Raw genomic sequence first — 27717 nt, 5'->3', positions numbered from 1 at the left:
TGCTGCCCAACGCCTGTCGCTGTCTAGCCCAACGCCCTTTCTGTCAAAGCCGTTCTGCAGAAGTTGGGCCACCAGTTGAGTTCGTCGAGCTAGGATTGCATTCACGGTACGTACTATCTTCGAATCTTCGGTGATGACATCTGCTAAATTGTTCAAACCTGAGAGTTTTGGCGTCAGGCGGGGGAAGAGCACGGAATGCCCGAGGTCGAAGCCGCTGTCAGAGTCGGTCCCGGTGCCACTCACCACGCCTCGTGTGCAGGCTCCTCCTCTCTCGTCGATGTCGAACATAGCAGTGCCGTGACCGGCGGAGGGCGATGGGGAAGCGGCGTGCTGCGGGCGCAGCAACGGGAGGCGCCGGAGGGCGTAATGTCGCCGCCGTGGCAATCGGATGCGATGAATCACGCGCGCCTCCACTCTTCGCGTCGGGATACATAGGAGAGGAGCGGGGGGATGGGCCGACCGCGGTGGGAGGCGGCGGACAAGCGATTGGAGCCGACGAGGGAGGAGATATAAGAAATGGGGAGCTTATTTATAACGTTGTAAGGGTCTTGCTGCAAAATATCGGATTGAGATTAATAATCGCGATCTAAACCAGGGGCTTTTTGAAAAATACTCAGGGGTTTTTTTGAAAAATACCATATCCAAAATAGGGGGCCTCTCTAAAATTCTGATTCGGCGACCTGGCACACCTGCTTTCTTTTTTCCAAGGAATGTTCAATGGCAAGTTGGCAACATTGTTGGTGGAAGATGGGATCGAAGGAAATCTACAGTGTCTGCCTGACAGGCTGAACTCCGAAGTTGCTTCTGTGATAGTGACAAAAATGATAAAGCTCCTTGAGTGACGCAAAAAAGGTAATTCCTCAACTCTAAAGTACTAGAGAAAACAATCACTAGAATGTCTATCCACCACTCTGTTCACATGAATGTACTACAGATAATATGAAAATATAACATATACTGCACTGTCACACTGAACCAATCGGCGAAATTTTGTGTTTACTGTCCTAACTGGGATATATGTGCTGTAAGAGAGTAACCAAATGTGTTGCACACCACTCACATCAGTTGAATTTCTAGTTTTTTTGTTTATATATTTATCAGATGAAGTAGAACAACTGATTGATGTCTTCGCTATCTCTACAAGCAGCGCCATTAACACAGGCTCTGTCTTAGTTTGGCAGTTCAGTTTTCCCATAAACATTTCTGTTCACTTCAATGCCAAGGAGGTAATTTAGCACATTTCAGTTGAGCTATATCTCAGCCCATGCGATGACCATTGTACCTGAGGTCATGGGCAAACAAGTTGACATTCCCTGGTGTGGGCCAACTTAAGGTTGAGATTCAGCTGTTAGAGTTGATATGTCAAGTAGGAGTTGCCAGCTTTTTTTTGGCTATCTTACATATCTTTCTAACTCGCATCGTTATACCCGCATATTTATCAACTAACATGTCTAATTATGTCTTCGATCTGCAGAGTGCCAATCGGTATGATCTTCATTCCCTGATAAAGAGGTTTGTACTCCCATCTTCTTTTCAATCAGTCAAATAATAACATAATTATTAGAAGTAAAGGTGTTAAATAAAAATATATCCTAGAAATATTGTTTTTGTTTCGGTGATGTAGGAGCAATTGTCATTATAGTGATGTAGCAGTAACATTTCAGTTTTTTTTTAGGGAAATGGGGGGGAGAGGATCCCCACCAAATATATTTCATGGAGCCTCTTGCAGCTCAAAAAAACCACAGGTTCAGCAGATTTACAAAGCAGAGCGTGTACCGAAAGCTAGTGAGAGATTACATATTTGAACAAAAGGAATGGCACCAGGCTTCGCTTATTCCTTGATCTGAGCGCGGCAATCGGCAACGCCAAAGCCTTGCTTCTTCCTTGCATGCCAGCAGTAGTCTGAGGAGAGACGGCTCTGCTCCTCTGAAGATCACCTCGTTACGATGCTTCCAGATTTGCCATGAGCACAGTAGAAGATATGTGTGGAAAAATTTAGCTGGGAGGTGTTCAGGTCTTGCGAGTTCCCAGAGACCCGACACTGAAGCAGAAGGGGGAATGTCAATTCCAACGTTTGCCCAGAGCTGCACCGCGATGTTTGCAAAATGGACAAGCTGCCGCAAAATAAATGGCTACTGAAATTATATTTCCCCTTGCAGGTCACAGCCACAAGCCCAAGGAGTATGCATCGCCAGAGGACATGTCAAATGGGGGTCAAGGTCCTAGCCATGACAATGGCCAAGTGAGCATGTGGAGGAATCAAGTCATCCGCTGCCAAAACAACAACTGTATTCTTGCCAATAATAAGCTGAATGGCAGTGGCACCATCATCCCTGCACCGGGCCTGCATATAAACTATCATTCATCAGGATTTATTAGGAATAAAGTTGTCATCTGGATTGGACGATCTGGAAAGGCAGTCCTCCAACTGTTTGCGCAAGAAATTACTGCAATCTGGCTGAGTAGCTGACTCCATTGTATGTGCCACTTCTCCAAGATGCTTGATAGGTGGACTATTCACTGAAGATGCGGACAGAGAAGTAAGGAGCACTGGGTCTGAATTAATGTACCATGGCTGCATAGCATGCTCTGAAAATTATTAAACGGTAACAATTTTTTTTTTGATGGAACAGGAGGGGGGGATCCCCTACTGAATATATTGAAAAAAAAAGGAATGTTACAGGGTTACAGAATTATGCAGAGCTAAAGCTTTCTAGCCATGATGACATGGATTGTGAATTCTTTGCCTTTGCACGATGGATAACCATTGCAAAGTTCTTTTTGAAAAAATCTATTGCACTGTGGACTGACGGCGCTCTTGATTCAAAGATGAGCATATTTCTAGAAACCCAGATACTCCAACACATCAAGATGATAATTTTCCACAAAGAAAGGCACTTGCAGGTTTGTTCTGAAGATCTCCAAGGTTTGCAGTGGATTCAGATTCAGGTCACTGTTAAGATTCAGTGAAGCCCAGCATTGTGTGGCAAAGCTGCAGTGTAGGAAAAGATGCTCAAGTGATTCATCCACCCCTGTATTACAAACTGCACAATTATAGTCCTCTAGAAATATGTTTCTTCTTCTTAATAAATCTCTTGTGCCGAGCCTGTCTTTTAGCAAGAGTCAAAAGAAAGTTTTGTGTTTTAATTGACAACAGGATTTCCACAGCCATTTGTATACTGGAGGAGTTTCAATGTGGCCTTTTAAATGTCTGTATGCTTTTGAACAAGAGAAATCAGGACCCCAAATATAAGTCAAAACATCATTTTCAGTCGATGTGGGCAAACTTAACAGCATGTTCTGAAATTCTGTAAACTGGTTGAAAGTTTCATCTGAGAGAGGGATGTGGAAGATACTGTGAAAATGGGTTAATGATCTTGCCTTTTGTACAGAGAGACATTTGTTCCTAGCATATGAATGCAGCTCAGGAAAATGCAATTTAGGGAGTAATCCATTCCACATATCATCCCAAAGGTAAGTTGAGGAGCCAGAGTGAACATTGGACATTGCCAATCCCTTATACAGATCAAGGAGTTTTAAAATATCTCGCTACCAAAAGGAGCCTTTTTTGTCTTGTTGGGCAATTTACCATCTTTGTAATAATTGTCCCAAATTAATTTTACCCATGGCAGATTGACCTTGTTGAAGAATTTGTGTAGGTTTTTCAAGAGAAGAGCTTCATTGTGCACTCTAAGGTCAATGACCCCTAGTCCACCCTCCTCCTTTGGCAAACAGACCATCTTCCATGCAGCTTTTGGTGGCTTTTTAGAGTTTATATCTGAGCCTCTCCATAGGCAATGTTTTCTGTACATGTCAATCTGTTTAATGACAGTAATTGGAATCTTCATGGAGCACATCATGAAAGTTGGGAAAGAAGAGATAACTGAGTTCACCATTATGAGCTTTCCTGCTTGAGACAGAAGGTTTGATGTGACTAGAATCCTTCTTTCACATTTTTTGACCAATGGAAGGAATTCTTGGACAGTGGGTTTTGTTGTGTCTAGGGGAAGTCCCAAGTAAGTGAAAGGCAACCTTCCAGTGGTGCAACCAAAAGTAGTTGCCAATTATTGCAGTTTTTCCTTTGTGATATTGATTGGCACCATAACTGATTTAGAAAAATTAACCTTTAATCCAGATGATTGGGCAAAGGAGTCCAAGATTGCCTTGAGACTGGTTAGCTGTTGTTCACAGGCCTCCAAGACAACTACAGTATCATCTGCATATTGAATTACTGGAAAGTCGCTTCCAGCTCCAGTAGGCAATGGCAGGTTCAGAAGACCATCAATTTTGGCTTGATTGATGAGGGATTGCAAGATATCTGCAGCTAGCACAAATAACAAAGGTGAGAGAGGGTCCCCTTGTCTCACTCCTCTTTTGCAATGAAATACTTTCCCTGGGACCCCATTTAGGAGGATGGAGGAGGTTCCAGAGTTAAAGATCATTTTCATCCACATTAGCCATCTAGGTCTAAAGCCTTTGTGCTCCATAATGTTTAGAATATGTTGTAATTTGGGGGAAAAACTAACTGTAGCACTTGGCCACACCCCTCTCCTTTTTCATTCATTCTTTATGCATATTGGTCCCTAGCTTACATATTATTTACATCAACACTCCCCCTCAAGATGGGCGAAAGATATCAATCATACCCATCTTGACACATATGGACTCATTCTCATTAGGACCTAAACCCTTTGTGAAGCAATCAGCTAATTGGTTACAGGACTTCACATATTCTAACTTTAAGACCCCACTATCTATCTTCTCTTTGATGAAGAACCGATCAATCTCTACATGCTTAGTGCGGTCAAATTGAACTGGATTGTTTGCAATGTTTATTGCAGCCACATTATCGCAGTGAAGTCTCATAGTCTCATTCCTTAATACCTTAAGCTCCCCCAATAAGCGCTTCAACCACATCATTTCACATAGACTTAATGCCATTGCTCTATACTCAGCCTCTGCTGTAGATTTAGCTACCACCGCTTGCTTCTTGCTTCTCCAAGAGACAAGATTACCTCCGACAAACACACAATACCCAGATGTGGACCTTCGATCATCCCTGCTACTAGCCCAATCAGCATCACAGTATCCCTCTAGATTCAAATGCCTATTTTTCCTGAACCATAACCCCTTTCCAGGAGTTCCTTTCAAGTACCTTAGAATCCGATAAACAATCTCCATATGTCCGGTCCTGGGATCATGCATATATCTACTCACCACACTCACAGCATAAGAAATATCAGGTCTTGTGTGACATAAATATATCAACCGTCCTACTAACCTTTGATATGTCTCTCTATCAACAGAGTCTCCTGACTCAGCACATATTTGATGATTCTTGTCAATAGGTGAGCTGCAAGGTCGACACCCAAGCATTCCTGTTTCTGTTAGCAGATCAAGGACATACTTCCTTTGAGAAAGAACAATCCCTTTCGATGACCGAGCAACCTCAATCCCTAGGAAGTAACAAAGTGGTCCAAGATCCTTTACCTCAAATGCTTTCCCAAGCTTCTCCTTCAGGCACTTGATCTCCTCTATATCATCTCCTGTGATTACAATATCATCAACATAAACAGCCAATATAGTGATGGATGACTCTCTATGTTTAAAGAACACTGTGTGATCCGCATTGCATTGAGAGTAACCCATACCACACACAGCACGTCGAAATCTATCAAACCATGCACGTGGTGATTGTTTCAAATCATACAGTGACTTCTTCAACCTACACACTTTCCCAACAGTCTGACTATTTGCAAATCCATGTGGGATCTCCATATAAACTTCTTCCTTTAGATCACCATGAAGAAATGCATTCTTCACATCTAATTGATGAAGAGTCCATCCGAAATTGACTGCACAAGAGATTAAAGTTCTAACTGTTCCCATCTTTGCAACAGGAGCAAAGGTCTCATCATAGTCAATTCCATATGTCTGACTGTATCCTTTTGCAACCAATCTTGCCTTGTACCTTTCTACCTTTCCTTCAGGGGTCTGCTTCACAGTGAAGACCCACTTGCAGCCAACCGCTTTCTTCCCTTCTGGGAGTTGGACAAGCTCCCATGTTTTGTTCTTTTCTAGAGCATGCATTTCTTCTTTCATAGCCTCTTTCCACCTAGGATGCTGTTTTGCACACCTCCAATCCCTCGGAATAGGCACTGTCTGTAGAGATGCAATGAATGTTCTATATGCAGGAGAGACATGTGCATATGAAATGAAGTTAGCAATATCATGCTCGTAGCCATAACGAGAAGGAGGTTTTCCAGCATTAATTCTAGGCTCTCTACGTTGTGCAAGGGGCAACTCTATATGATCAGAAGTATGAGGAATATAATTACTTATCTCTGGAGAAGGCAAGGAGCTTGATGGAGAAGAGCCCGAGGAAGGGTCTGGGACTGAAGATTCAGACTGCTGTGACTGTGGTTGCATGATTTGCTCCCCCTGTCTTTTAAACCTCCTTCTTTGATACACAATTGGTGTCTTATCCGCCCTTGGACATGGAATCCTTCCAACAGTCATCACTTCATCATCATCATTGTCCTCTTCATTATCCTCATGATCCCCATGTGCTCCAATCACATCATTTGTATTTGTTTCTGCATCTTCTTGACAATTATTTCTTCCAATCTCATCATCATGCTTCACCCCAACTTGACACGGAATTGTTCCAATAATCACTTCTTCCTTACCATTCTTCTCCCCCTCTCTACTGTCACCATCGGTGGCTGAAGAGAACTCGTCCAAGAATTGGTCAAGATCACCTCGTGCCTTGTAATATGGTTCAAGTTCTCTAAATGTGACATCCATACTCACAAACAATCTCCTTCCAATAGGATCCCAACACTTATATCCCTTCTGTGCAGAAGCATAACCAACAAATACACATTTAATGGCTTGTGGATCCAATTTACCCACTGATGGTCGATGGTCTTGCACAAAGCACACACAGCCAAACACTTTAGGTGCAACTTTAAAATTCCTTTGCCCCAACAGTAATTCAGCTGGTGATTTCATACCAAGTATCCTGGACGGCATGCGATTAATCAGATATGCAGCCGTCATGACCGCCTCACTCCAAAGATACTTAGGCACATTCATTTGAAACATCAAGGATCTTGCTACCTCCAACAAATGTCTATTTTTCCTCTCAGCTACCCCATTCTGTGGTGGTGTACCAGGACATGTTGTCCGATGAATGATCCCTTGATCAGAACAATATGAGGCAAACCCATTGTTCACATATTCTGTCCCATTATCACTCCGGATGATCTTAACCTTGGCACCAAATTGATTAGTGACCATTTTATGAAAATCTTTAAAACAACGAAGAACCTCACCCTTGTGCTTAAGCATGTAAATCCATGTCATGCGGGTGTGACAGTCGATAAAGGTAACAAACCACTTAAAACCACTCACAGAAGTAGTTGAACAAGGGCCCCAAACATCTGAATGTATAAGCATAAAAGGTTCACAACTCCGAATACCAATACTAGAATAAGTTGCTCTTGTATGCTTAGCAAGTTCACAAGCATCACATACGAATTTACTTTTATCCAGACCCTTAAACACTTCGGGATACAACCTGTATAGGTTCTCAAAAGGTATATGGCCTAACCGGCGGTGGAGCAAAATGACTACTTCCTCATCCCCTTCCGTTGTTGCTGCTAGTGCTGCCTCCTCATGATTGATGAACCACAGTCCATTACGCCTGACTCCAGTCCCAATCCTCCTCCCAGTGCTCTTCTCCTGAAACACACAATATTGTTCATCAAATATTACTATGCATTTGAATTGATCAATGATCGAGCTAACAGAAAGGAGATTAACTGGGAAAGAGGGAACATGCAAAACAGATGATAATCTAATAGATGGTGTGCATTCTACAGACCCTACACCCTGAATGCGTTGTGAGGTGCCATCAGCAATTTGAACAGTTTCAGAATGAGCATGTGGGATGTATGTCTTAAAGGTATGAGATAAGCCAGTGACATGTCTGGATGCCCCTGAATCTATGACCCAGTCTACATGATTTCTATATGAGGATGCAAGTGCCTGCGCCTGAGTACCTTCGCCCGAGTGGGCGTAGTTGGCGAAGTTACCGAAGTGTTGAACGGTAGTGGTTGCAGTGACATCAGGTGGAGTACTAGCTGATTTCTCTGACTCTTTGCTCTTCTGCCACTGTTCCCACATCTTAGCTTGTTCTCCAGTTAGCGTGATAGATGGTGTTTCTTCTGCAACAGCTATATTGGCTCTAGGGCCACCACGACCTCTACCACGTCCTCCACCACGGGTTCCACGACCTCCTCCATAACCACCACGACCACCACGAGCACCCCCACGTGCTCCACGGGCACCACCACCACGAGCACCACTCCCTCTCGGATGAGGACAGTTGTAACTCAAGTGTCCTTTCTCTCCACAGTTATAGCAATCTCTATCATCACTAGCACTGTATGCCGATTTGATTGGATCATTACCACCCATCACCTTAAGTCTACTTTCCTCATTAAGCATAGCCGAAATGGCCTCCTCCATAGTAGGAAGGCTCTCTTGATGGCAGATGGCTGCCCTCCTACTTTCAAACTCAGGATCCAAATTCTTTAAGAAATGGGTTACTCTCCTATCCTCTACCCATTTATGAACAGCCACAGCATCTCTGGAACACTCCATGTGAAGTGGAGCGTAATGATCTAGCTCACCCCATAAATACTGAAGTTCACTAGCATACTGCTCAACAGATCTTCCTGCTTGTTTCACCGCATCTGCCTTATTTTGAATTTCCATCATCATCATCACATTTCCTTTTCTTGAGTACATATTACTCAAGGTCTTCCAAATATGTGCTGCAGTACGCATAGCTTCAACCATCTTACTCACAGATGGGGACATAGATGACAGTAACCATGTCACTATAATTGAGTTAGTGGTGTGCCAAATTCTCCATTCTGAACTAAGTCTATCATCTGGCTCGACACAGTCCTCCTCCAGGTAGTGTTCCACCCTCTTTCCAGCTAGAAGCATCTTCACTCTCCTAGACCAGCTCAGGTAATTCTTGCTGCCTTCTAGTTTCACATCATTTGGCACAAGCTCCAGCTTCAACTCAGACGGTCCAGACACCGCCTTAGACCCAATCAAACCCAGCCCCATAAGCTCCTGAATCATACACCTCATCTCACTTCTCATCTCATTTTTTGTAATGAGTGAATCCTCTTCGTTCTTGCTGCGGCTATGCTGCTCATTTGCAGCCTTCCTTGCAGCCTCTTCTTCCGAACTCAGCATCTCCATTGGTAATCAATCGAACAAGACTTCCTTTCCACAATGACACAGCTCTTCTCCCTTCAATCTGCACAACAGTCTCCCTGCGTGCCTTTGCTCAGCCCAGCTCACCCAGCACGTTGCCTTTGCTCCTGTTGCCTCTGCACAACAGCTCACTTTTGCTCCTGTTGCCGAGCTCCTGCAGCCCCTCGCGTGCCGCAGCACCCCCAGTGACGCACGCCCGCGTGCAGCAGCTGACGCACGCCCGCGTGCAGCAGCTCCACCAGCGGCCAGCCCGAGCGACGCACGCCCGCGTGCAGCAGCTCCACCAGCGGCCAGCCCGAGCCTCCTGCGCGCCGCCCCGCGCGTCGTCCGCGGCACCCGCACGCCGCCTGCGCGCCCACGCGCCCGCGCGCGCCGCCTGCGCGCCGTCCGCGGCGCCCGCGCGCGCGAGCCGAGCGCCTACCGACAACGACGGCGGCCAGCGGAGCAAACCCTAAACCTAGCTCTGTATACCATGTTGTAATTTGGGGGAAAAACTAACTGTAGCACTTGGCCACACCCCTCTCCTTTTTCATTCATTCTTTATGCATATTGGTCCCTAGCTTACATATTATTTACATCAACAGAATAAACTGATGCTCTACTTTATCGAAAGCTTTCTCGAAATCAAGCTTCAGGATAACCAATTCTCTTTTTGACTTGTGGCATAAATGTAGATATTCAAAGGACCAAGCCTGACAGTCCTGTATAGTCCTTGATTTGATGAAGCCATATTGATTGAGGTGTATAATGTTTCTGATAATCACCTGCAGTCTATTAGCCAACAATTTGGTGATGAGCTTGATTGGACAATTTAATAGGGAGATTGGCATGAAATCTACAGCTGAAACAGAGTTTTCTTTCTTTGGCACCAGTGTAACATATGATCCATTAATGCTTTGTAAGCAGATATCTCCCTTAAAGAAAGCATCCAGTAAGACATAAAAATCAGGAGCAATTATGTGTCAGCATTTCTTAATGCAGTCAGTATTAAATCCATCGGGCCCAGGTGACTTATCTGTTGGCAGACTTTTAACCACTTGGTCTATCTCCTCTTTTGTGAAAGGTGCCTCTAGGAAATCCAGTTCATGTGAGGGCTGTATCAGGGAGGCCAGGTCAAAAGAAATGTGACTGAATTCAGATACTCCAAGCCTCTCTTTAAGAGTTGTCCATAATAAATCGGCTTTACCATTGTGATCAAAGATTTGTTCTCCAGCTTGATTTTGAAGGAAAGCGATGGAATTTTTCCTAAATTTTGTTGTAGCATTGGCATGGAAAAACTTGATATTGCCATCACCAAATTTGACATATTTAAGATTCCCTCTCTGTTTCCAATAAATCCTTTGTTGATCTAGCAGAGAAATTAATTTCTCATTTAAGAGCTCTTTGAAATTCCATTCATGTAGTGATAAATCTCTGAATTCTTCCAAGACTTCTAGGAAGTTGATAAGCATCTTGATATTATCTATCAGTAAGGAGAGGCTGGAGATGTGTGTTTGCCAAGCCCTGAGCGCTCTTCTGAGATTTTTAAATCTAGCCATAACCTTCATTGCAGGGTCAGGACAATGGACAGGCACTGTCCAGCCATGTTGTACCGCTTGCAAGAAATTGGAGTGTTCCATCCAATAGTTCTCAAATCTGAACACTTTAGCCCTAGGGATTTTGGTATTGATGTGAATTATACATGGTGTATGGTCGAAAGACTGCATGGCCAAGGAGGTTGCCACTGTGTTTGGGTAGCTGGAATTCCAAGAGAGAGATGAAAAAACCAGTCGAGTCTTTCTAGTGGTGGAGAGTCTTGCTTATTTGACCAAGTGAAGGCCCTGCCCTTTAATGGTATTTCTACCAGGCCGAGAGCACTTAAGGCTTCATTGAACATAAAGATCTCATTGGCATTTGCCCCTGACTTGTTTCTGTCTTCGGCTTTCCTTATAAGATTGAAATCCCCAACGACTGACCAGTCGATATTATCAGGCATACGAATATTTCTGAACCATTCTACAAAGAAAAGCTTTGTTGGAGTAATGGGCTTGGCCCATTTATTCTAATGCATTAAAAGAATTTAAAGCCCACTATTAATGCTAGGGAATCAATGCTTAATTCCGTACCGCGAATTGAGGAGGATCTCAACCGACTTAAAAGGTGGACTTCGTGTACACCGCTTGAGAAGCCGGTAAGAGGAGGACAGTGAACCACACGCGCGCGCGCGCTCGCTCGCCTCGCCGGGCCGCGGCCGGACGGTGCGCGTGCGCGGCCGGACGTGACGTGACGTGACGTGCGGTGCGACGTGATGTGCTGCTCTCCTCCCATCCTCACTCATCTCAGCACCCTCTTCTCCCATCCTCACTCATCTCAGCATTCCTACAGGTACTCCTCTTCAGGAGACCTCTCTCTTCTCCCTCAGCTGCTTTCTGCCATTCCCACCGCTAGCACTGCGCGCACAGTTCTAGCGTGAGCAGGGCCTCCGGAACCTCTGCTCGCTGACGGTCCTGCACGGGACGCGGGCAATTAGGTTTTTGGGGAGCGTCTTGACGCGACTGCTCGCTCCCTGAACGACTACTTCGTCTACTTCCCGGCGTAGCTGCTCGTGCGAACGGCTACTTCGTCTACTTCCCGGCGTGCCCGTTCGTGGAACGACTACTTCCCGACGTAACCGTTCGTGGGACTGCACTGCGAACATCTACCTGCATCGACATAGTTCGGCTATTTCGAGCAAGGCCAGTCGAATAGCATGTCTATTCCAGCTGGTAACGGCGCAACCGGTGCCTCCGGCACTGGTCCCGCCTTGGGGTACTTACTAAACCTACTTTGGTTTAATTCTTTGTTCATGCTTATTAGTGAGAATAACATGAACACATGCACATATCTTGTCCACACATTATCACTCATCTATATCATGAAATTGATAGTAATATTTGGAATTAAAATATACCGAAAATTGCCTAAATGTCTAACAATCCAAAAACCTAATCTTGTTAATAGTCTTTCGGTATCTAGCTTTGCTGCATCAATCAAACCACCACCTTTTGATGGTTCAAATTACAAACGTTGGCAAGAACGGCTTATACTGTGGTTAACACTGTCGAGAGTGATCCATGTGAAAGAGGGTAAGCCTGAACAATTCTCTCCAGAGGAAGGGAGTGCGTTCGATGAGGCTGATATCCTCTTTCGAGGCTTGATCATTAGTGTTCTCGGTGATAACCTGGTGGATTCTTATATCCGGCTGCCAACTGGCAAGGTATTGTGGGATGCTCTTGAGGCTCAATATAGAGTATCTGACGCCGGGAGTGAGTTGTATATCATGGAGCAGTTCCTTGAGTACAGGATGGTCGAAGACCGTTCTGTAGTGGAACAGGCTCATGAAATACATACTCTGGCAGAAGATTTCAAAAATTGCAGCAAAGAGTCCCCATGTGTGTTACCCAATAAGTTTGTGGCCGGAGGTATAATCTCTAAGCTGCCACCTTCTTGGAGGGACTTTGCTACTTCTCTAAAACACAAGAGACAAGAGTTCACAATAGATGGACTCATAGGGACTCTTGATGTTGAGGAGAAGGCGAGAGCAAAGGACATACGTGGGAAAGGAGTTGTTGGTGCTTCAAGTGCCAATCTTGTTCAAAAGAATAACTCCCACAAGAACAAGAAAAAGCCACCGTAGAACCAACCAAAGACTAAGAAGACAACCACTTTTAAGAAGAAGAAGAAGACGGGAGCTTGCTATGTGTGCAGTAGTACGGATCACTTTGCTGCAAAGTGTCCGAACCGCAAAGGCAATGACTCCGCCAACATGGTTATTAGCGAGCCTGGAGGAACATCGGGGTACGGTAATTTATTACCTACTGTTCTTTCAGTCTTTGGTTCACCCGAGTGGTGGGTTGACACTGGTGCTAATATTCATGTTTGTGCTGATGCTTCTTTGTTCTCTTCTTACCAGACTGGTGGGACTTCCTCCTTGCTGATGGGGAACGGATCACATGCGCGTGTTCTTGGTGTTGGTACGGTAAATCTGAAGTTTACTTCGGGGAAGACCGTGCAGCTGAAGAACGTGCAGCATGTCCCCACCATCAAGAAGAATTTAGTCAGCGGCTCTCTACTGTGTAGAGATGGTTTCAAATTAGTCTTTGAGTCCAATAAATGTATCTTGTCTAAGTTTGGTACTTTTGTTGGAAAAGGTTATGAAAGCGGAGGCTTGTTCTGTCTTTCTTTGTCAGATGTTTGTAATAAAGTTGCATACACTGTTATTAACATTGATGAAACAAATATTTGGCATTCGAGGCTTTGTCACGTTAATTTTGGTTGTATGATGCGCTTAGCTAATTTGAGCTTAATTCCAAAGTTCACTTTTGTCAAAAATTCTAAGTGTCATGTATGTGTTGAATCAAAACAAACTCGTAAGCCTCATAAGACCGCGGAGGCAAGGAGCTTGGCACCCTTAGAATTAATTCATTCCGATTTGTGCGAAATGAATGGAGTGTTGACAAAAGGTGGTAAAAAATATTTCATGACTTTGATTGATGATAGTACTAGATTTTGTTACATCTATTTGTTGAAGTCAAAAGATGAAGCTTTACACTACTTTAAAATCTATAAAGCTGAAGTAGAAAACCAACTTGAGAGAAAGATCAAAAGAGTTAGGTCAGATCGTGGTGGCGAGTATTTCTCAAATTTATTTACTTTATTCTGCGAGGAACATGGTATTATTCATGAGAGGACGCCTCCCTATTCACCTCAGTCAAATGGGGTTGCCGAAAGAAAGAACCGCACTCTAACGGATTTGGTTAACGTCATGTTAGATACAACGGGACTTTCCAAGGAATGGTGGGGTGAGGCTATATTGACTGCATGTCATGTCCTAAACCGTGTTCCTACAAAGAATAAAGAGATAACTCCATTCGAGGAATGGGAGAAGAAAAGGCCAACATTGTCATACTTACGTACTTGGGGTTGTTTCGCAAAAGTGAGTGTGCCAATAACCAAGAAACGTAAGCTTGGAACTAAAACTGTGGATTGTATCTTTCTATGTTATGCTATTCACAGCGTTGGGTATAGATTTTTAATAGTGAAATCTGGAGTACCTGACATGCATGTTGGTACTATAATGGAGTCCAGAGATGCTATATTTTTTAAAAACATTTTTCCCATGAGAGATGAAACAAGTTCATCTAGGCAAGAGTTCATCGAGGATGATGGCTCTGCTGAGCCGATAGAACACAATGAACATACACTTGTAGTAAATCCTGAGGAGGATAACAATGATGCTCCGAGAAAGAGCAAGAGACAAAGGACTGTAAAGTCTTTTGGTGATGATTTCATTGTATACCTCATAGATGATACACCCAGAACCATTGAAGAGGCATATTCATCTCCTGATGCTGACTATTGGAAGGAAGCAGTAAGGAGTGAGATGGATTCTATTATGTCTAATGGAACCTGGGAGGTCGTTGAACGTCCTTATGGATGTAAACCGGTTGGATGCAAGTGGGTGTTCAAGAAAAAGCTTAGGCCAGATGGTACTATTGAAAAGTACAAGGCTAGACTTGTGGCCAAGGGTTAAACCCAAAAAGAAGGAGAAGATTTCTTTGACACTTATTCACCAGTTGCCCGATTGACCACAATTCGAGTGTTACTTTCCCTGGCAGCCTCTTATGGTCTTCTCGTTCATCAGATGGACGTTAAGACGGCTTTCCTAAATGGAGAGTTAGAAGAGGAGATCTATATGGATCAGCCGGATGGGTTTGTATCAAAGGGTCAAGAAGGAATGGTTTGTAAGTTGTTAAAATCTTTATATGGTCTCAAGCAAGCGCCTAAGCAGGGGCATGAAAAGTTTGATAGAACTTTGACCTCTGCCGGCTTTGTTGTGAACGAAGCTGACAGATGTGTATACTATCGCTATGGTGGGGCTGAAGGAGTGATTTTGTGCTTGTATGTGGATGACATACTGATCTTTGGCACTAGCCTTAATGTGATTAAGGAAGTCAAAGAGTTTTTATCTCAAAATTTTGAGATGAAGGATCTGGGAGAAGCTGATGTTATCCTTAATATAAAACTGGTAAAAGAGATCAATGGTGGGGTGATTCTTACACAGTCTCACTATGTGGAGAAGGTGTTAAGTCGCTTTGGTTATAGCGACTATAAACCTGTCTCAACACCATATGATGCCAGTTTAATTCTTAGAAAGAACAAAAGGATAATGAAAGATCAGCTGAGATATTCTCAGATCATTGGTTCATTAATGTATTTAGCGAGCGCTACAAGACCTGCCATCTCGTTTGCTGTAAGCAAACTGAGCCGGTTTGTTTCAAACCCGGGAGATGATCATTGGAAGGCTCTTGAAAGAGTAATGCACTATCTGAAGGGGACAATGAACTATGGAATTCACTACACCGGGTACCCAAGGGTACTAGAAGGGTATAGTGATTCAAATTGGATTTCTGATGCTGATGAGATAAAGGCCACAAGTGGATATGTGTTTACACTTGGTGGTGGAGCTGTTTCCTGGAAGTCTTGCAAGCAGACCATCTTAACGAGGTCAACTATGGAAGCAGAACTCACAGCATTAGATACCGCCACTGTTGAGGCTGAGTGGCTTCGTGAGCTCCTTATGGACTTGCCGATAGTTGAAAAACCGTTACCGGCAATCCTAATGAACTGTGACAATCAAACGGTAATTGTCAAGGTGAATAGTTCAAAGGATAACATGAAGTCATCTAGACATGTGAAAAGGCGGTTGAAATCTGTCAGAAAATTGAGAAACTCCGGAGTTATAGCCCTGGACTATGTTCAGACGGCTAAAAATCTGGCAGATCAGTTTACAAAGGGTTTTTCACTAAATGTGATAGATAATGCATCTATGGAATTGGGCTTGAGACCCACGTGAGTCATTCTTTAGTGGAAACCTGTCCTATGTGATCGGAGATCCCGTGAATTAGGATGGTGAAACAAACTAAAGTCTGACTGTGAGAAGAGAACCTTTGTGAAAAGTGCTCATTCCGTGTATAAGGTGCATTTCTCTTCTAATCTGTATGGCAGGTTGGTCTATACCTTAATGTGTGCCAGGTGGTTTCTTTTAAACAAATGAGTTGTTTTCATGAAACAAAGATGTTGTCCTACAGAACATCTGAAAGGAACACACCTATATGAGTCTGACCACTGGTCATGGTCTATGAGAACTGGGTATTCTCTAGAAACTCATGAAGGGCCTGGAGTATGACTTATAAGCTCCAAACCGCGGGGATGCTCTTGCAGCCTAGTACCAGTGTAGGGCTCTGGTCAAACTTGTTTGCACAAAACTGGCAATTTAAGGCATAGTCCATTGCACAGTTGTGAATAAGTGTAGCCTTTGTCCTAGATGGAAGTTCAACTTAACAGTCTCTGTCGAATACTGGTATATCAATGAGGGAATGAGGGTATTTCTAGTGCGGCTTGAATTTCTTGGTGGGGATTGTTGGAGTAATGGGCTTGGCCCATTTATTCTAATGCATTAAAAGAATATAAAGCCCACTATTAATGCTAGGGAATCAATGCTTAATTCCGTACCGCGAATTGAGGAGGATCTCAACCGACTTAAAAGGTGGACTTCGTGTACACCGCTTGAGAAGCCGGTAAGAGGAGGACAGTGAACCACACGCGCGCGCGCGCTCGCTCGCCTCGCCGGGCCGGGCCGGGCCGGGCCGGGCCGCGGCGCGGCCGGACGGGCGGTGCGGTGCGCGTGCGCGTGCGCGGCCGGACGTGACGTGACGTGCGGTGCGGTGCGACGTGATGTGCTGCTCTCCTCCCATCCTCACTCATCTCAGCACCCTCTTCTCCCATCCTCACTCATCTCAGCATTCCTACAGGTACTCCTCTTCAGGAGACCTCTCTCTTCTCCCTCAGCTGCTTTCTGCCATTCCCACCGCTAGCACTGCGCGCACAGTTCTAGCGTGAGCAGGGCCTCCGGAACCTCTGCTCGCTGACGGTCCTGCACGGGACGCGGGCAATTAGGTTTTTGGGGAGCGTCTTGACGCGACTGCTCGCTCCCTGAACGACTACTTCGTCTACTTCCCGGCGTAGCTGCTCGTGCGAACGGCTACTTCGTCTACTTCCCGGCGTGCCCGTTCGTGGAACGACTACTTCCCGACGTAACCGTTCGTGGGACTGCACTGCGAACATCTACCTGCATCGACATAGTTCGGCTATTTCGAGTAAGGCCAGTCGAATAGCATGTCTATTCCAGCTGGTAACGGCGCAACCGGTGCCTCCGGCACTGGTCCCGCCTTGGGGTACTTACTAAACCTACTTTGGTTTAATTCTTTGTTCATGCTTATTAGTGAGAATAACATGAACACATGCACATATCTTGTCCACACATTATCACTCATCTATATCATGAAATTGATAGTAATATTTGGAATTAAAATATACCGAAAATTGCCTAGATGTCTAACACGCTTTCCCTCGTCTGTACAAGGCGCATAAATGTTCGTTAGAATCCAAAAGGCTCCTGAAAAAAGAGATGTAAACTGAACTGACTCGGCATATTCATTTTCAAATATAAGTTCGCCATCAAAGAGAGTTCCTTTCCATATCACGATTGAGCCCCCTGAGGCACCACGGGAAGGCAGAAAAACGAATTTGTTGAAGGCCACTGGAGCAATATTTTTGATGAAATTACGATCAAAGCTGCCTTTTTTAGTCCCTTATAAGCAAATGATATCACATTTGGATTCCACAATTTTATCTCTAACTACATTCCATTTTCGATCTGAATTTAAACCCTGACATTCCAGGAAAGAACTCTCCAGGTTCTATTAAAGTCATTCTGATTCATAATGAAATGAAAGTAGGGTCATAAAAACCAGATGCATAGCAAATGGTTGACAAACTGCATAACCACTGGACATAGGACCAACAGCAAATAAGTCTGATGATGAAATTACAGACTAGTTCAAAAGGAGTTTCCCAGAGCGAAGTAAGGAAGGAACAAAAGCCAACATGAAAAGTCCGAACAAACTGATAAGAAAGACTGTGGGACAAAATAGAGCAATATTCAGTTGTAACATTGCAGCACAGAACATCACTTCTTTGGCTTCTTCCTGGGTGTGTCATCAGGGACTGATTTACTTGGCCCTGTCTCTTTACTATTCTTCTTACCTCTTGTCTGGTTGGTAGGAGGGTTGGGCTTACTCTGCAAAGTCTTTTTACCCTTGCTTTTGGTCCTGGCTTGCAATGCTTCAGAGGAAAGCTCATCAGGACTCATTTTGGCAAAAGTTACACCCAGATTCTTTATCAAGGTGGGGGAGAGAGTGGGTGGGGTAACAGTGCATGCCAAACAATTCTTATCAGCACAAGATTTTTTCCTGAATCCCTGGTTGAGTATTTTGAGTCCGTTACTTCTCCTTAGGGAAGAAGCTTGTAAAATTGGTTCCTCGGATTGCTCAAAGAGAGGTGCAGGTTCTGGTGTTGCTACTGGTGAGGTAACTTCTGGACAGACTGAGGTGTGTTCTGACATGTGAGGAGCTCTTTGCTGGGGCAGATTTGTGGCAGAGTGAACTGAATGTTTCCATGATCAGAGGTGCAAGATTGGATCATTTTCCGAGCCTGAGACATCAAAAATTTTCTGGTCCAATCATAGTGTGCTGGTGACATGAGAATAGCAGTGAAAAAATCAGACCAAGCATTTGGTATTTCCACTGAGGGAAGGTTGGGAGCCCTGTTCTGAGAAAAAAAGTTTGCCCAATGCGTGACTGCCTGAGCATTGAAGCTGAGAGTTGGTTGGCCCATTGGGCTGAAAGACTCCAGGACAGGGTCTGTCACGAAATTGTTAACAATGTGGACCATACCCACATTCAGGTTGTTGTTATGGGCCTGTTGTGGTTGTGCAGGCAGGGCTAAGACAATATCCTGGAGTGGGTCCTGCAGACTGGACATGATCGAACTAGTGGAGCTCAGTCAACCAAAATCCTCAAGAGACAGTGAAACTGTGTTGTTGTTCTTGCTGGTCCTGCTGGTTAACTGGCAATTCAGGGTTAACAAACTCTTCAATCTCTTACACTTGTACTTCAACTTCCATAACTTGAGGTCCCAGTCATGACCCTGCATATGAATTGCAGCAGGCTGGACATCATTGTGTACCCCATTATGATCCTGCAAATCATTTTGGTCAGCATTAGGCCCCTGGGGCCATTGGGGCAAATCATTTGCTGGGGGGTTATTAGCTTGAGCTGCATTCATCTGTTGCTGGTGAAAACCTGGCATTTGTTGGCCATACCCAAAGAAATTGAAAGGTGGTTCCTGGCCATTGTCATTGTCTGGAGCTGGGTCTTCATCTGGGGGGTAGTTCCTGTAGCATTTCTTGCTGCAAAATCTCACACTGAACCGTCCATGATTCACCTTGTGCACCTTCCTCATCAGTGATTACAATGAAATGTGGAACAGTGCCTTTAGGATCAGTCTACCAAGCTTGTTAAGATCATGTTTGTTGGAGAAAATCTCCAGTCGGGTGGCGGAATATACCCACCTAATCCTAGTCTAGGATGAGTTTGGGAGAAATCTAAGGTACACTAGATCAAGGGGTGGATGAACACGGAAAGCACACAAGGGTTTAGAGTGGTTCAGGCCGCCGGAGCGTAAAACCCTACGTCCACTGTGTGTTGTATTGCTTGTGTGTACCTAAGAGAACTTGTGTTCTAATGAGCACGCTCTCCCTTTTATAGGCTCAAGGGGAGCGCGTACACCGAGCGGAGCCCCGACAGGTGGGCCCAACGACATATTAAATAACGTACACGTTAGAGTCTTAAAGTCAACAGATTTGGCAATCCTACTCTCCAGCTCCTCCCTGTAGTCCTCGATCAGGAAGCTGGTGTGCATATCTTCTATCAGGGCATGGCCGAGTGCCGCCTTATCGGCACAGTACCTGCTGTCAGTGCCATGCACAGTGTAAGTCGTGCTGACACTGGGTCCTTTCCCGCTGACGGGCGGAAGAGCCGGGTTGACCTGCCGTGCTGCAGCTTCCGTGCACATTGTAGCAGCGCACGCCGCAGCCCTCCTGCAGCAGATCATAATTACTCTCAGCTCACGCGCGCAGCGCTATGATGTGACAACACGCCGCCCGCCTTCGTACACGGTGTGGTGATGCGACGCGCCGCCTCGGTAACTGGCGGGCTTACCGTGGTGTCAGCATACCTACCCGACGTGTCAGTGGACAGCCCACGCCCTGATCCGGGCACACGCCCCCCACCTACCAGCATTTAATGTGGTAGTTGGGCTGGCGTCCCGCCGAATGCTGGCTGCCACCGGACACGTGACAGAGCTGGCTTAGCAGCCGGTTTCTCAGGGACACGTGGCGTCGCCGGACCCCCTCCCCGGAGGGTAGGAAGGTCCGGACCCCTGAAGCTGACCTAGGTGCACAGGGCCCAGAGGGTCCAGCTTCCACACGTGGCGGCACCGGACCACCCCGAGGGGGTCCGGGCCCATGGAGGCCGTTACTGAGCACCTTGTCCTTGTGGGTACGTGGAGACGCCGGACCTGCTAGAGCACGGGGTGAGATCCGGAGACCGTGACCCCAGCTGTCAGGCCCGGGCTGTACGCCCCGTCACCCAAAGGCTTAGGGCGAGGTTACGGATAACCTCACGCCTTTCGGGTTGGACACCCTAACAAGAGGTACCCCTGTCCGTCCGTATGTACTGACAACGTTCCCATGAGATGAGACGGCCAAAAGAAGTGATGGCCTGCTCTAAACATTCCTGTTCCCAGTAATCAAGAGGAAAACCTAGCAGCATCAACCAAACTTCTCTATTAAACGATAACAATTGGGGGCTCTTTCAGATTTTGACAGTCCTACATTCTCCTGTCCTGGGTTTACAATGCTCTACAGTTCCATGTAAAGTCTCGTTAACATTAGCTGCGTGCGCCTGTGGTTGACGCATTTGGTTTGAAAGATCAGACTCGTCCAACATGAGATGGCAGATGGCATTCCATTGGTCCCATGTTATGATTCTTCTGTGATTACGATCAGTGAACTCCATGTACCGAGACCACTCTGTAGGAGATGCTCTGTTTTGAAGCCTGGTTCTTTCTGGATAGAGCCGGCCAGTGCCGGTGAAAATGAGCGTACGAGGTTAATTTCAATGGAGGTTTCATATTAATGTTTCCAAGATAACCACGTAAGAAATAAGTAAATCAAATGGTTTTAAAACTGCCTCTTCAATGCATATAGTCCATTGCGAGTAGCCTTTATCATTCCGGGCGACTCAGGTACCAATCCTCGACGCCAGGACTATCACCTGCTTCTGTTTCGGGCACGGCTGCATCCCCACCCGCTCCGGCGCACGAAGCCCCACCCTTGGCCACGTCGAAGGTGACGGCGGAGCTGGTGGTCCCGCGGCCCCCGGCGGACGACTGCGGGAGCTCGTCGTCGTCGCCAGCGTACACGAGCGACGAGACGAACGCCTGGCGCTCGTGCTCCTCCTGGACGCCGCGTTCGTCCAGCCCCAGCGACAGCGAGCCGCCCTGGCGGGCCACCAGCCCGGCCCCGGACAGGCCAGCCGGCATCGCCGGGTTCGCCGCCGCCTCGGGCTCGCAGCCGGCCATCGTGTCGCACGTGTGCTGGTTGAAGTACATGACGCCGTACAGGGGCGGGTTGCACAGGTCGCCGACGCTGCACTGCTGCACCTGCTTGGTGGCCCGGCAGCTGCGCTCGCGGTGGAATGTGCACCTGTAGTAGCACCTGCGCACGCACGTACATACATATGTAAAAATTTACCAAGACGATACGGTTACCAAGACAGCAAAATTGATAACTGTGTAAGAGGAGTATCACGGTGATGACACTGCTCTGTCTTATCCCATGAAATTTTTCCTCGTCTCTTCTCATAAATGACTCTGTCATATCAACAAATTTGCTGACGTGACATGATATTTAATGCTCTTGACACTTCTATGACATTTACATTGAAATTAGCCTTATATATAACCATATGTTATTCTACTATAATATCGTTACACACTAGCTAATTACTACCTACATTTTCAATAATAAATACTACGCATGATTATAACATATCTTTACTGAACGCGATTCAGTAATAATATATTGGACATGCAGCCGGGGTAAGTACGTGATGGCAAGCGTTCTAGCTGCTTGCGCTGCATTCGACAGCATGTATCAAGGGATTTGGGTCTATGAATTAGTGGTCAAAAGTTTATTTAATTTACACTCAATTCATTTCAAATTATAAGCTATTTTGATTTTTCCAAGCACGTAGTTTTTGAAATGAATCTAGATTTATGTTATGTCTAAACTATGTATTTAGAAAATAAAAATAATCTATAATTTAATATGGAGAGAGTAACTCTTTCATGGATCATCAGTGCAGTCTTGCTGGATATGTACGTTAAGTGAAGGAAGGTAGGGAATGCCTAGAGCGTTTGATGAGCTCACATGCGTTGACATTGCTCTGCACCGTGATGATTGTGGGTACACATGGAATGGGACCCTCTTATGTATTGTAGCTGGTTCTTGACAAAATTTGCAGGTAATTGTTTCAAATTCATTTACCATGGCAACGGTACTTTGAGCTTATATTCAATTACGTAACTTTTCTTAAAAAAAAACTAGACGGTGGGGTTAAGATCACCACACAGTTTTTCACTAATAAGAATCAATCTTCTTCTGACCTAGAAAATCCTCAAACCCTGATTTTACCGGTGAGGAAAATTTCTTAAAAACCAGCCTAGTAAATTCGTTCCCTAAGAGAATTCGAACTCGGATCTGCAAGGTGCTACTGTGGTGCTCCAACCATTAGGCTAGAGGTCCTTTCACAACCTTATCTGCAGTTGATTATGATGTGATGGTGTGTTAGTTACACATGTATGCAAAAGTGTAAGAAGTGTAAGAGGTCAAAATATATTTGGAAAATTTTGAATAAGGATCGATGTTGTCACGTGGAATTCAATAATACCATGGTGCTATTTAAGCAGATAAGGTTGCACGGTGTTTCATCGTAACGCTATAGCGACGCACGGGTACGTTTGCTAGTGTAGATAATAATCTATGTTCTTGGATACATGACGATTAGGAAAAATAAATCAGTTCATTCTTAAACCACGTAGCCTATTCAAAACGAAATATAGTTGATTTACGTGCCAAGCTAAGAAGTATATACTCGGAGTAGGAAGAGAGATTTTATTGACCTCGGGAACTGTGTCTCGGGGATCCTCTTCTGGCCGTACTTCCTCCACTGGTACCCGTCGCGGTGCGGCGAGGCTGTCACCGTTCTCCTGTTGGAGAGGGGTGCAGACAAATCAGATCAGCGTGCAATAATTTGTTAGAACAAAATATATAAGGCCTCATTTGGTAGGATTCCGGCTCTTCGGAGCAGTGAAGTCAAAAGGAAAAAAAAAATTCTCGACTTTTCTAGCTTCTAGTTTATTTCCTTGTATCGGTCTTTGCTACAGTGTGCAAAGTGTCCCTGGAAGAAGCCGTTATGGGACTACCAACGGGCAGGCAGGAAGGCAGCAGACAACTCACTCTCTTGGGCAGTTCCAGCGCGCCGTCTGCGGTTCATAGGGACTCGCTGCCACTGACACGTGGGCCCAACCGCTGGAGAGGAGGCTCGTCCCGGCCGGGGCAGGCGAATACTCCACTGTTGTTAAGCTACTCTGATCATCCTTACATTCAATGATCTGCTTTACACATTGTACATTGACTCTCTGAACGCTAGCATGCACCCTGAAGGCATCTCTGAATGCCAATTCGGCAGGCCTTCTGTGGGATTCCTCAGGACCAACACCACCAATTTTTGCAGATACCTCTTTCAGCTCTGACAAGTACTCGATGCCGACAGGTATTGTGCTCTGTTGGTCAGCATTGCTGGCATTGAAAGCAAGCTTCAGCTTGAGGAGATTAGGCATAGCGCCCTCCTCAAATTTCAGAAAAGGGTCACAGCACTTCAGCTTGAAGTATTTTATAACCGGAAATCCTGTCTTCCCAATGACTATCCTTGCTGCAGGCTTGGTCTGGACATACAGGGAGAGAACAGCGAGAGCAGGCAATCCTCTGAGAACATCAATACCATCCCTGTCTATTTTTCTAACCCCAAACTTTAAGATGCAGAGCTTGCGGAGTTGTCCGATCGACTTAGGGGTGTAGAAGAATATGCAAATTTGAGGCGAAACCTCAAGACTCCGAAGAAGAGATGGGGCAGGGGACAAACTGCTGAAGCCACCATGAACGGTCATGCCCGTAGCACCAATAGATTTTGCATAACTGGGAGCTCTTGGTGCCAGAGTCAGAGACTTGAGGTTACTGAGTCTCCCAACAATCGTGGTCAGCACGAATTGCAATTTGCTATTCAGATTTTCTGGCTGTACTGTAGAACAGGTGAGCTGAAGATCTCCGAGATTGGTCAGCATGACAAGGCTCTTAACATTCTGTATCGAATTACTACTGAGGTCAAAATAACCAAGCGTGCGAAGTGGTGTCATGCAGCCAATCCAATTGGGCAGGCTTGTCTCAGCAGGAAGACTAAGATGTAGCAAGCCTGGCAAGAGAACAATATCTGATGGAACAGCACAAACTCTTGCATCAATTTTAAGTGTTTCCAAAGATTTCAGACCTCGCATCTGGGGATGTAGTTCTAAAGTGACATTAGTTGTGACCTTTAAATATCTCAGTCGGAAAAGTTCTGAAATTCTAGTGATGTCAAAGCTGATGCTATCCTTATCGGCCCAAAAATGGAGAACTAGAACCTGAAGAAGACGAAACTGCACAACCGAAGGCAAACACTTGAAGAGCCCCGAAAAGGCAAGAGTTCGTACATGTGACAGTCTCATATTTGTTGGGGTTATTGCATCTTCTGCATTACCAAATTGAAGAGACAGTCGACGAACCTTGTCAGCGAGTGTGGTTGTTGCTTGAGAATGATGTATTGCGGTGACAAAATTCTCTTCTATTGACTTGCATCTAATAACAAGATTTAGTACCATGTGGTGAACCGTGCAGGACAAAACCTCACCATTTCTATTTACATCTAGAGGAAGGATCAGTTTTCCATTGATAAGCCTATCGAAGAACGACCTTGCAATTTCCTTCTTGTCTTGCCCTCCTGTTGCTTGGATAAAACCTTCAGCTATCCACTGGTTAACTAAATCATCCTTCCAAATTATAATGTCCTCTTCATACAAACCAGTGTATAAGATGCATGCTTTCAAATGCTGGGGAAGATTGTTGTAACTAAGGTCGAAGATTTGTTTCATCCCTTCCCAGGTAGGATTCGTCAACAAACTGTAACCTATGGCTTTATTGACATAATCCCATCGATCTTGCTTGCCTGGCTGACTTGATAAAATATTGGCAACAGTCACAATAGCCAGTGGTAAACCACCACATTTCCTAATAATATCATGAGAAATTTCCCTGAGTTCCGGAGGACATTCATCTTGAGGGCCAAAAACTGAACTAAAAAACAATTTTCTTGAGTTATCTTCACCAAGCGGTTGCATCTTATAAACATACTTGGGGTCATGATCACAAGATTGCAGAGCTAGATCCTCAATTTCTGTTGTTGTTAGTATTCTGCTGCAACAATTGTTTTCTGGTAGAGCGTGTTTAACAATGTCCCATGTTGATGTAGTCCATAAATCCTCAACTATAATCAAGTACCTGCAAATATTTTGTTATAGTGAAAACATTGTGGCAAGATCAGTGGCAAATATTGAATAAGAACTCTGAATAATTCGAATTTCTCTCTCCCTCTCTAAGCAGAATTTACATTTTTCTTTTGTACACCCGTTAGAGATCATCTGTTCTAAAGATCAAGTTGCTTTATGTTAGACACATTAGAGACACTGAATGGAATGCATACTAGACTCCACTGGACCATGGAGCTAGATTGTGAGTACAGTTTATCACAATGCAAATATTTATGTAATTGATGTTAGATGTAGTAAAGATAGCACCTCTTATCTTGCAGATGTGTCCTGATGGTGGAAATTAAGCCATGTACTGTCCAATTGTCAGGTGGCTGGTGTGGACGAACTTGGGAGAGCATGCTGATGAAAATCCTCCTCATGTCAGGCTTCTGGGCAGTCCGCACAAATGCCCGGCATTCGAACTGCTGCCCAAGCTTGCGGTAAAGTTCCATGGCAAGTGTTGTCTTACCGATTCCTCCAAACCCAACAACTGACACAACCTTAAGCTTCTGGTGCTCTTGATCATGCGTCATCGACAGCAACTCTTCGAGGTTTTCCATAGCAGCATCGATACCAACATAGGCCTTATCTTCCCCACACGGTGTGCCATTCCAAGAGGTAGGATATGCATCATCAATACATCTCAAGGAAGCAGAGCCTGCAATGGCGTCAAGGTTATACAACCTGTGGCGCTCAAGTGCCTCTTGTGCGCGCTCGCTGAATTCTCTGATCTTGTTGGCCATCCACAGGCGCTGCCTCAGCTTTTCCCGGATCCAAGGGAGACTCGTCTTGTTCTTACGCCGCCGAGTAATAATCTCCCGGCCGCGAATGGATCTGCTAGCACAGTTCATGGCAGCGGCGTGCTCATACTGGTCGATGAAGTCCTCCATGTCGTATGACAGCTCGCGCACCTCCTTCCTCCAGCACCTGACCATCATAGCATGGTCGTCCTCCTGCAGGTTTGAGGAAATAGCTTTGATTTTCTCGAGGTCAAGCTTGATGAGGGGTATCTCATCCGCCGCGCCCTTGGGCAGGGCGCAGCCATGGCGCAGTAGCCTGTCGAGCTTTCCTGGAAGCTTCAAAATGGTGCCGTCCAAAGGACTGGCAGGAGCCTCCATGCTTGAGATCTCTCCGAGGCCTAAGAGCATGCATGCTGCAGATTGCTTAGCCATGGTTGGTGCTTCAATTTACAGGCAAATAAAGATGCTGAAACAGGAATCAAGTGGTACGAAATACAAACCTAGAAGGTGAAGGAATCAGCTCAGGTCAAGGTAGCATGAGCGACCTCTCTGAGCAACAGAATTGAAGAGGAAGGAAGGACTTGGGAGAGACAGAGACCTTTTCCGTTTCTCTTCATTTTTCTTTTCTAACAGGTCATTCGTCTACATCAAATAGGGACCACATAGGCATGATTGATTGTCTGCTTTATGTCCCCTCACACCTTTAATTTTATTAGTGTTTCCTCCGTTCCAAAATGTAAACCTTTTAAGTCAAATTTCTCTACTTTTAACCAAATTATAGAAAAAATATTAACATCTGTTATACCAAATAAATATATCAAGACATATTCCAATGATGGATTTACTAAAACTAACTATGATTTTGTATATGATGGTGCATGTTCAATAATTTGATCAAAGTTAGATAAGTTAGATTCAGAACAAAACTAAAACGTGAGCAATTAATTGCCATGGTGGTGGGTTTTAGGCCTAGGCCAGCGAATTCAGCTTTTTTCAGAATAAACAATTATTT

General features: G+C 45.0%; 2 protein-coding genes and 1 long non-coding RNA gene across 6 annotated transcripts; 1 reads left to right on the top strand and 2 right to left on the bottom strand.

Moving 5' to 3' along the window:
- Positions 1–26: 26 nt before the first annotated feature.
- LOC112886867 lies at positions 27–3212 on the top strand. Of its 2 annotated transcripts, XR_003227448.1 has the most exons (5): positions 27–106; positions 178–852; positions 1475–1512; positions 1676–2540; positions 2634–3212. It is a non-coding gene; the product is annotated as an uncharacterized LOC112886867 (long non-coding RNA). The 2 variants fall into 2 exon arrangements; XR_003227447.1 differs by having other exon boundaries at positions 1676–3212.
- A 4115-nt stretch (positions 3213–7327) lies between these two features.
- LOC112885609 lies at positions 7328–9285 on the bottom strand. The gene is made up of 2 exons (XM_025951191.1): positions 8067–9285; positions 7328–7746 (listed from the first exon to the last, which is right to left on the bottom strand). Exons 1-2 carry the CDS (start codon positions 9283–9285, stop codon positions 7703–7705), a joined length of 1263 nt encoding a protein of 420 aa, XP_025806976.1. The 3' UTR covers positions 7328–7702.
- Positions 9286–21065: 11780 nt separating this feature from the next.
- On the bottom strand, positions 21066–27327 carry LOC112886206 (putative disease resistance RPP13-like protein 3). 3 transcript variants are annotated; one of them, XM_025952018.1, is made up of 5 exons: positions 27206–27327; positions 26233–27103; positions 23804–25936; positions 23467–23553; positions 21066–22000 (listed from the first exon to the last, which is right to left on the bottom strand). In XM_025952018.1, the coding sequence occupies exons 2-5, from the start codon at positions 27081–27083 to the stop codon at positions 21511–21513; spliced, it is 3561 nt and encodes a 1186-aa protein (XP_025807803.1). In that variant the 5' UTR covers positions 27084–27103; positions 27206–27327; the 3' UTR covers positions 21066–21510. The 3 variants fall into 3 exon arrangements, with proteins under 3 accessions (XP_025807803.1, XP_025807802.1, XP_025807801.1); XM_025952017.1 differs by having other exon boundaries at positions 26233–27118; positions 27206–27312; XM_025952016.1 differs by lacking the exon at positions 27206–27327 and having other exon boundaries at positions 26233–27195.
- Between the last annotated feature and the right edge of the window lie 390 nt (positions 27328–27717).

Source organism: Panicum hallii, chromosome 3, assembly GCF_002211085.1.
Source record: "Panicum hallii strain FIL2 chromosome 3, PHallii_v3.1, whole genome shotgun sequence".
Classification (NCBI taxonomy): Eukaryota; Viridiplantae; Streptophyta; class Magnoliopsida; order Poales; family Poaceae; genus Panicum; species Panicum hallii.
Note: the sequence above shows the minus strand (reverse complement) of the source record. Positions and strands in the feature narration are given on the sequence as shown.